General features: G+C 49.9%; 1 protein-coding gene across 1 annotated transcript; it reads left to right on the top strand.

The window, feature by feature from the left end:
* Positions 1–6,362: 6,362 nt before the first annotated feature.
* CCDC185 (coiled-coil domain containing 185) lies at positions 6,363–8,449 on the top strand. The gene has a single exon (XM_070602060.1). The coding sequence runs from the start codon at positions 6,430–6,432 to the stop codon at positions 8,317–8,319; it is 1,890 nt and encodes a 629-aa protein (XP_070458161.1). The 5' UTR covers positions 6,363–6,429; the 3' UTR covers positions 8,320–8,449.
* The last annotated feature ends 1,084 nt before the right edge of the window (positions 8,450–9,533 follow it).

Below are 9,533 nucleotides of genomic sequence, written 5' to 3'. Positions count from 1 at the left end.
ATCCGGTCAGGAGGTGAGGGAAGGCTTGAAGAAGAGCACCATGCCATGCAGAAAGGAGGGCAGTTCATGACTTTGCCCAGAACTGGGGCCATGCAGAGACCCAGGCAGGTAGACCAAGGCACCTCTGTAAGGTCCTGTGGACAGAAGTGGTTGCTGCGGACACAGACAGAGCCACCCATGGCTGCCGAGATCCTACGCCAGCCCTATGTGTGGGAGGCTCCGAGTGAAAAGAACACTGTGAGCCCCCTGCTCAAAATTCTTCCACAGTATGATAAGCCTGCTGGACGCAGAGGCTGGAATTTCAGTGGGCTGAGGGTGCCTTCCCTGCTGATAACATCGGCAAAGGAGTCACAATGCACAACAGACTACAATTCGTGCAGAGTCAGCAGTCACAGCAAAACATCCATCACCAGACTGCTATGGCAGAGCTCTCTCCCCTCTTTCTGAAAACAAATTCCCTTTGAAGTTAAAAACTCCAGGCTCAATTCCAGCAAAACACAACTTTAGAAAACCCACGCATTTTTTTTTTTAAAGTTTCAACAAAGCACGTTCTTTAAAAAAAAAAAAATGTAATGTAATGTCTATGTTACATTGAGGATGAAGGAGCAACTCCAAATTGGATAAGTTATTAAGTGCAACTCTTTCCCCAAGTTTCCAAGGGGAAAACCTCTTCCTGTGTTCAACATTACAAAGTATTTGAGATAAAATTTCAAAAATAAATAACATCGTGTGGTTCTGTGTTCCTGTGTCACTGCTGAGCGATCCGGTAACTGCATCCTGTTATCTCCCTGTAGAAATGAACTCACTTTCTGCTCAGAAAGTACTTATTTGAGGCCTCCCTTTCTTCATAAGAATTGCTTAACTATCATCTCCTGCTTTTAATTGCGTTAAGGTTAGAAATGGGGAAAACATCAAAATCCTCAAATGCAGCAAAATTAGAGAAATGTTTAAAACCCTCTCCTGTTCCCCTGTCGACACACAATTTCCTCTGGCTATAATTTTGCAGTGCCAGCTCAGAAGGCCATACAAGGCAGAGGTCAGGGATGGGGGCCCGGGTTCTCATCCTGGCTCCACCGCTGACTACCTTCCTGACCTTGGGATTCTGTCTCTGTGCCTCAAAAAAGAACAGTCTCTACTTTGCATTGTGTGATAAGGTTGACATATAAAGCACTTAGAACAATGCTCCAACACACGCTCAATATGCGTCAGCCATCATTTCACACATACAAGCTCTCATACCTGTGGAATATTTGCATTGCGGGTAAATGATTGCTTCTGTGGGAACTTAACTTTCTCATTTCCAGGCTCTTAGCCCACTATTTTCTTTTTCTCAAAAAACAAGTTTGTAGGCTACGATTTTCATTCTTGGCACTGCATTAACGTGGGTTTTCCATTTACTGCCCTGGGTATCTGCATAGTGCTTTTTTTCCTGTTTTGTGGGTCTGGTATTTTTAATGAGTCTGTATCTCATAGGCACATGTCGAGAGTGGCCCTGTTCTGTGTTCTCAGATGCTGTCACTTCGGGGCATCTGTTTTTCTGCGTAGAAAGGAAGAAGTGGAGGTGGGGCATAAAAAAACTGACTTCCTGTGAAATTGTCCTGCAAAGCTGAAATTTGAAAATTAATAATTTACCCTATCATCTGGCCACTGAGAAAAAAAAAACTGACCAAATATTATCTTCTCAGAAAAGGCGATTTCAAAGCAATAAATTTATATAAACTAAAAATGACCTCGATGTTGAAAGCTTTCGCTTACAACGTGAGTATGGGGGAACCTTAATTGTCCAGAGCCAAGCTGTCTGATAGAAATATACTGTGATGCACATTACATGTGTATGCAATGTTAAATTTACTAGTAGCCACGTTAAAACAACATATGAAGTGAATTTTGATAATATATTTTGTTTAGCCCGTTGTGTTCAAAATACCATCTCAACAAGTAACCAAGATAAAAAAAGTGTTGAGATAGCTTACATTTTTTTCATAGTCAGTTTTTGAAACCCTGTATTTTATACTCATGGTGCGTGTCAATTTGAACCACCCACGTTCAAGGGCACACACCCACGTGTGGCCATGGTCTGCTGTGTCACACAGAGCAGCTCTTGCTTATTTCCCCGCTTTGATCCATCCAAGAACTAGGAGCCTTGCTAAGAGATTGAATGTGAAATCACCACAACTGAGTCATTCTGAGGAAGGGCCGAGAACACATTGCCGTTCCACAGATTCATTCAAATTGTGGGGCAGAGCACACTTTGCTGTGTTTTCCAAGTCTCCGACAAATGAGGAAAAGAGGCCCAGGTCTTCTCTTGGCAGAAGGCCCAGATTCTGAGGCCTCCAGTGAACTACACTGAGGATTTTTCTGCCAAAGGAAAAGGAGGCTGATTGTTCTTAGTATCAAGGGAATGCTTAGCCGCTTAGCATTTGCAAAACATCTCTGTCACCTGCCCCGTGGAAGAGCTGACTGAGGCTTCCCAGCTTGGCATCCTCCATATCTGCATCACATATAAAGGTGCAGGTGAGAAGGGCTTGTCTTGCTCGGCTGCCTTGCTCCAAGGACCAGAGCCTCCTCACCAGGTCCTCGGAGGAAACGTTCCTCTTCCCAGTTTTGTCAGTTTCTTCCAGACATTCTGTTTGCTGTTCAGTGTGGGGTTCACTTGTTGTTACAGCTTCTTGCACCTGATCTCCAAGATCACTGTTTTCCAGATCACCAAAGACTGACACCTCGTCACTGCCACTCACCATCTGCCCAGGCACCCGGGTTAGAAACCCTCTTTCTCCAGATCGAATCCACCTTCAGGTCATGGTCCCTCGATCTCTGAACTGTCCCTTGAACCCATCCCTTCCTGTGCCCTTGCCATTGTCCAGGTTTACATTTCCTTCTTGCCGGCTGGATGACTGAACTGAGCTCCTGACTGGTGCCGTCTCCAGTTTCCGTCCTTTATTGCCTGATTCATCTTCCACTCTGCTGCCAGGGGGAGCCTTCTAAAATATAGACCCAATCAGTTCACTTTTTTGGCTTCAAGACTTTTATTGACTCCTTACTGCTGTCTACATAGTGGATTTCAACCCTTTTTTATAAGCAGAAGAAGCTCCAATTTTTCCATTGGGATGTTACCAGGAGCCCCAGGACATAAAAGAGATAAAATCTGACTGCTCTGGGTAAAGCAAGGACAGAGGTCTTAGAGCCCCCCTAAGGTCCTCCAGCCCCACCCCCTTTGGGGCCCACAACAGCTACAAGAATCCTGGAGCTTCAGGATGCAGCTGGGACACTACTGCCTGGTGGGGAGCCTATGCTCCTTGGCCTGGCACTCAGGGCCCTGTGGCTCCTGGGCCTGGTCCACCTTTCTTGTGTCATCACCTGTCGCTGCACTGTACACACTTCCCAAGCCCCCATGACACAAACCACTCATGACCCCAATGTGCCAGGAGTTTCCAGGGCTCCACACTGTGGCCACGCAGCCTCTGCTTGGTGTGAACTCTTGCCCATCCTTGTCAGTTGACATCCTAGTTGCCTTCCGAGGTTTCGCACCAACATCATCCGATATGAAACCTTCCCTCTCTGAACAACCCAGATGAACTTGCCTTGAGAACTAACTCCTCCCTCCTCCAGGAATCCTGTTAAGGTTACTGTTGAACCACTTATCACGTTGCTCATCTGGATGTCTTTCTCCCAGCAATATTGTGGGCAAGGCACGAATTATCTTTCGAATCCTGGCCCAGATTTTCAACAAATGTTTGTGGCCTCATGGAATGAAGACTGTGTCCTTTATCCCATCGTCAACAGAGGTGAGTGAGCTAGCCTCTATTCCACCAGGAATTCTGAGAACCTTGGGAGGAAGTCAGAAGCCAAAGAGCCCTGAATCTGCAATCTGAGGCCTCGTGTTCTAATTCTGGCTCTGTACCAAACTAGGTCTTTAATTCAGCCCTACACTGCTATGGTTTCAGTGCTCTCGGCACAATGACAACGACGATTCTAGTGCCTAAAACATATAAGGCAGCAACCACACGTCAGGCACTGCTGTGAGCATTTTTCGTGGATTAACTCATTTTTGCTTTACAGAAGGAAGGCTGTAGTATTTACTGGATTAAAGCCCTTTTTCCAGTTACATTTGAGGCTGAAAGAGATCTGACAGATTACCTACTACAGCGATGAGGACATCGAGACTCACCAGAGTGTGAAATGACCACTCAACGTGACTCAGCGGGTGGCAGAGCTGGCTGGTGGCACATCTCCTGGCTCCCGGGTGGCTGTACTTTCACCCACACCACACTGCTTCTCTGTGACAGGAAGTGGCCTGGTTCCGGCCAGAGCCATATTGGTTATATAAAATGTTTTGCAAAGCTTCAACAGAGAGCTACAACACTCAGGTCTCAGTACAATGCAATCTATACCCAAATATTTCCTAACTTAAAGTTAAATGATTCCATTTCAAATTTGATTTTTTTTTAAAGAATTGCCTTCTAGTAAAAATTACCGTCACAAAATAATTTCTTTAACAATGGTATGAGTGGCTTCAAGGACATGGCCACTGTGACCCTCGGATGTACATCTGATCATAATTTTCCTAAAGGGATGTCATCTTAGCTCGGGCTGCAATAACCAAACACCATAGACTGGATGGTTTAAACAACAGACATTTGTTTCCCACAGTTCTGGAGGCTGGGAAGTGCCAGATCAAGGTGTTGACACGTTCAGTTCTTGGTGAGGGCCCCCTTCCTGGCTTACAAGATGGCTGCCTTCTGGCTTTGTTCTCACGTGGCAGAAAGAGGAAGTTCTGGTCCCTTTTTCTAAGCCCATGATGGGGGCCCCCCTCATGACCTCACCAAAATTCAGTTACTTCCTAAAGACCCCACCTCCAATACCATCATATTGGGGTCTAGGCCTTCAACATAAGAATTTGAGGGGGACACAAATATTTGGTCCATTACACACGTCTCAATTCAAAGTGCATTTCCTGAAAGGCAGGATGATATCGTGGAAGGAGAAGCGACCGTGAAGTCCAAACTCCCACCATTGACGGAGTGACCTCTGGGGAAATCAGTTAACACAGCCAAGTCTCAGATTTCTCTTAAGGAAATATTATCCATTCTACTGGCCCTGCCTAGCTGGGTTGCTGTGAAACTCCAAATTGTGGGTAAAGACAACCGGCATGAGTAAATACTCATTTTTCTTCTCTAAGGCGTGACCATATCTGGAGAATGTTATCCAGAACTATTTCCTCACCGCACTCCAGTGACTTAGCCAAGATCCACTGTACAGGATGGATGTGACAGAGCTGGGGGGTCACCCCTCCCTAGCACTCCCTCCTTTACCTAAATGGTTTTAGGATCACGTTAATTCCATTCTTCTTTTCTTAAGCTAGGAATCTGTAGAAACCTTTCCAAACTCATACATTGTCTTACAATTTTTAACCAAGGCTAGAAAGACATCAAAATCATATTTATTAAGGTGCTAAACTCTTGAAACGTAATTTCATCTGACTCTCAGGACAGCCCTATAGTCTGTTATTGTCACCACCCCCAGGTATTGTCAGGACCCCCTTAAACTTGAGGGTCAGGAAAGTTAAGTAACTTGCTCAGGACCACACAGGTGGAAAGTGGCAGAGGAGATTCAAATTTAAGTTTGCACGACCAAATCCAATACTTTTCCCATTAGCCCTGGGGGCCTCAACAAGGAAAAATAGTTTCACAAAATTGGGGGGAAAGAAAGGAAAAAAAACCCCAATGAATGTGATTTCAGCATACTGTCCACTGATGCTATTTCAGAATGTGCACACATCACCCATTTTTTGACAAAAGCAGTCATTGCCATATTGGCGAAAAAACAGGCTGGTCTTTTTCCTGTTCTAAAGTTTAAAAAAGTAAACAGAACATCCTTTGGGCTTGCTAATTTAAAACGGCAAAAGGGTGGCGCAGGTATTAATGTGCTTCCACAGCCGCTTAATTTGCATAACGGGAGAGGTGCACAGGGGGAGGGGTGGTGACCCGCGGCCAAGGGTGACTCAGAGGACTCCCCATCTCACCCCCTCCCCGCCACACACGTTCCGTCTGGGGGTGACGCCTTCTGCCGGGTTCTTTCAAAATCCTGCCACTTTAAGGTGTGCAAATGCAAGCCCAGGTTGCTGCCTGAAACAGTGGTGGGGTCCACTACGCACTCTCAGCTTTGGGAGTCACTGCTGATTTCCTAAGCCGCCCTCCCCCAGCCCCCTGCCCCGGCTCACACTCTCCCTCTCGCCGCGCGGGGCACCAGGAAGGCGGTGTAGGCGAGGGCCGAGGGCTGCGGGGACCGGGTGGAGCCAAGCATTGTGAAGTGGCCAGAGCGTCACAGGCGAACGGGACGCCCCGGGATCGGAGGGCGGGGCGGGTCTCCGCGGCGCCCCAGCGAGGCCCCGGGACCCTGGCTCAGACGCTGGGCACGCGGGGAGGGAGCATGGAGGGCTTTGGCCGCTTCTCCCCGCGGCCCTACCCGGACCCCTGGGAGCCCCCGCCGCCCGGCAGAGAGAGCGCATCCTCGGCGCGGCTGGGCGGGCCCGGGTCCCAGACCGAGCCGGCCCTGGGCTCCTGGGCCGGGACTCCGGGCGAGGGGAGCGAGGCCGCGGCGCCCTGGCGACACCCGCGCTGCTGGCCCACCCCGCGGCCTCGCCGGCGCCGCTACCCCGACTCGCCGCGAGAAAGCCGCAGCCTGACCGATGTGGCCCGGAGGCCCCCGGACGGCGCCAGGAAGCACCCTTCCCGCAGCCGTCTCCTGGAAGATGCCTGGGCGCAGTTAAGGACCAAGCCCCGGCCGCTGGGGGGCAGCCAGCACAGCCCGGCCTGGCAGCAGCAGTTCGGGCTGCAACCCCAACAGCCTCGGCCCTGCCAGCTCTACCCTCGAGCCCAGGGAGATTCGCCCCCGCCTTACCCCGAGGGATCTTACACTCCTCTGAGCGGAACTTTCGGGGTAGAAAAGGTGCAGAGCGGAGACCAGTGGGCCGTGCCGGTCTGCGGAGGTCTAGGTCGCTGGTCCTTTTCCTCGGTTCCGACAGAGAGGTCTTCTGCGCCCTCCCAAGAGTTCAGGACGCAGTCCGCTTGCATGTACACCCGGAAGAGAGACAGTAGTGGCCCAGTGGAGTCAGTAGCCAGCCAGTACTCCCAGCCCTCCGTCTCCAGCAGGGAGGTGCAGGGCCAGCACACCCAGATCCTCAAGGACAAGCTGGAAGAGGCAGTCACGTCCTCTAGGGACAAGAAGATTGTGGCCTTGGTGCTGGTCCGGCTCAAGAAGGCCCAGAGGATGCGGGAGCTGCAGCAGCAGGCGGCCCTAGCCTGGGAGGAGCTGAAGCGCTCGGACCAGAAGGTCCAGATGACCCTGGAGAGGGAGCGCAAGCTGCTGCTCCAGCAGGGCCGGGAGCAGTGGCAGCCGGAGAAAGAGCGGCGCAAGACTCGCCAGAGCCGGGAGCAGCGTGTCCGACGGCAGGACAGCCACGCGAAGAACGCGATCCAGCAGGAGAACCGGTGCAAGGCGCCCCTGGACGACCAGGAGAACCCGCGCAGGGAGAAGCTGGAGACGGCCCGCGCCGTGGCCGAGCACAGGAAGCAGTGCCAGGTGCAGCGCCTGCAGGAGCAGGAGCGGGTGCTGCAAGACCTGCGGGAGCAGAACGGCCTGCAGCTGCAGAAGAGGCTGGAGCAGGCCTGTAGGAAGAAGCGCCTGTACACCGTGGAGAGCCAGAAAAAGGTCCAGGAGACCAATCTGAGCTCCCTCGTCAATTACCAGGCCCGCAAGGTCCTCATGGACTGCCAGGCCAAGGCTGAGGAGCTCCTCAGGAAGCTGTCCCTGGAACAGAGTTCCCAGCGATCCCAAGAGATCCAGCAGAGCCTGATGAAGGAGCGGCACCGAGAGCTGAGGGAGAAGGCCCAGAAGGAGGGGGCGCAGTTGCAGCAGGTCAAGTGGCGCGCGGAGGCGTCCGAGGAGCAGAGGCAGGTGCACAAGCGGCTGTTGGCGGAGCTGAGGGACCAGAAGATCCAGCAGGCCAGGAGTCACGTCCACAGCAACATGAGGGACAAGGTGCAGCACATCCGGGAGCTCAGCGTCCTGCGGGAGAAGAATCATCACATCTTGAAGCTGAAAGCCGAGAAGGAGGAAAAGTGTCACATCGAGGGCATCAAGGAAGCCATTCGGAAAAAGGAGCGGAGGATGGAGCAGATCTCCCGGGAGAAAGATGCGATCTTGGAGGAGTTCCAGAAGATCTCCAGGGTCACCAGGAGGAACACGGAAAGAGTGCTGGCCAACAGCGGCTTCAGTGGGCTGGCACCAAGGGCCGGCCGTCAGGGAGGGGGCTACTGAGACTGACAAATAGCTGACAACCCGGGCGGCTAGACAGACATGGGGCCACGTGGTTCATTTTAGAATCTGATTATAATTGAGCATTGATTTTTTAAAAGTGTATAAAATAGCTGCAATTTCCACTCACGAACTAGTTTCCTTGACTCGCTTGGCTAGTTGGGGATAGGAATTTGGGGATTTTAAGAAAGTCATCTGCTTTGTAAATTTTGATTTAACAGAAATGTTTATTTAGTTCTCGAGTCATCTGAGAAGCACTCATCAGTCACCTCTGGGAGGAACCAGAGCAAAATCGACAGTAGGGGATACAGTTCTGTGTCAGGTCTGAAGTCATTTCCTGACTCAGAACTTATGAAAGGATGAGGTGTGAAATACCAGTCACAAGAAATCTCCGAGGAAGAAAAGAGTGTCTGGGGCCGGGGGTAAGAAATCTGTAAATAAGCAGATTTGGGAACCCTGCATACTACACCCCGTCTTGGGAGATTATGATGCACATGAAAATTTTAAAGGCTCTGAAAAGTCCTGCCGTAAAGAAACTCATTTGTTTAACCTAGTGTTTTTTACAACCCATGGAATCGTTTTTTCTCCGATCATTCCTGGAATTGGTGTTCCGTGAAATGCTTTTGGAAACGGCTCTCTAGAGTTCCTCCCAGATGGTGAGCTGCTTTAGCCTTCCTTCCCTCTGTGGACAGAAAGTATTAATAATTCCTCCAACAGCACTGCTCCACCCACCACACCCATGCTAGCCAAGAGCTCCTCGGAATCTTTTAGTTTGATTTTTTTTTTTTTTCCTTTTGGTCAATCCTATCCAGTCTTTTGAACAAAATTCTGGTGGAATCCTTCTCTTCCCCTCCGTTTCTCAAACTCTTTCTTGAAGGAGATCTGTGATGTCACGCCGTCTCCCGACATTGTGTCGAATTAACCTAGCCAGGCTCTGAATGAATGACTAAACATGATTCAGGAACTTGACATTTTTAAAATAAGGAGCCAGAAGCTGATCCTCACGTCTCAAAAGCTCTATCGAAAAATTCTAAAGGTTTTCTTTAAAGGCCCCTAATGTAACACTCGTCTTTAAAAAAAGAGAAAAATAGAATGGGCCCCGTTGGAAAATTTTTGTCTTAATAGTATTTTTTAAATGTCACAAAAGGTAACCTGGCAAGGGACTTTGTTCAGAGGTCAATGTGAGAGGCACGTTCTCATCGTACATCAAGGACACT

The sequence above is a fragment of the Equus przewalskii genome, chromosome 31 (genome assembly GCF_037783145.1).
Source record: "Equus przewalskii isolate Varuska chromosome 31, EquPr2, whole genome shotgun sequence".
Taxonomy (NCBI): domain Eukaryota; kingdom Metazoa; phylum Chordata; class Mammalia; order Perissodactyla; family Equidae; genus Equus; species Equus przewalskii.
The sequence above is the reverse complement of the archived record's forward strand: the minus strand, read 5'-3'. Positions and strand labels throughout refer to the sequence as shown.

Bases quoted from the DNA above. Each gene is read 5' to 3' on its own strand.
- CCDC185 (XM_070602060.1), top strand. From the start codon at position 6,430: ATGGAGGGCTTTGGCCGCTTCTCCCCGCGGCCCTACCCGGACCCCTGG.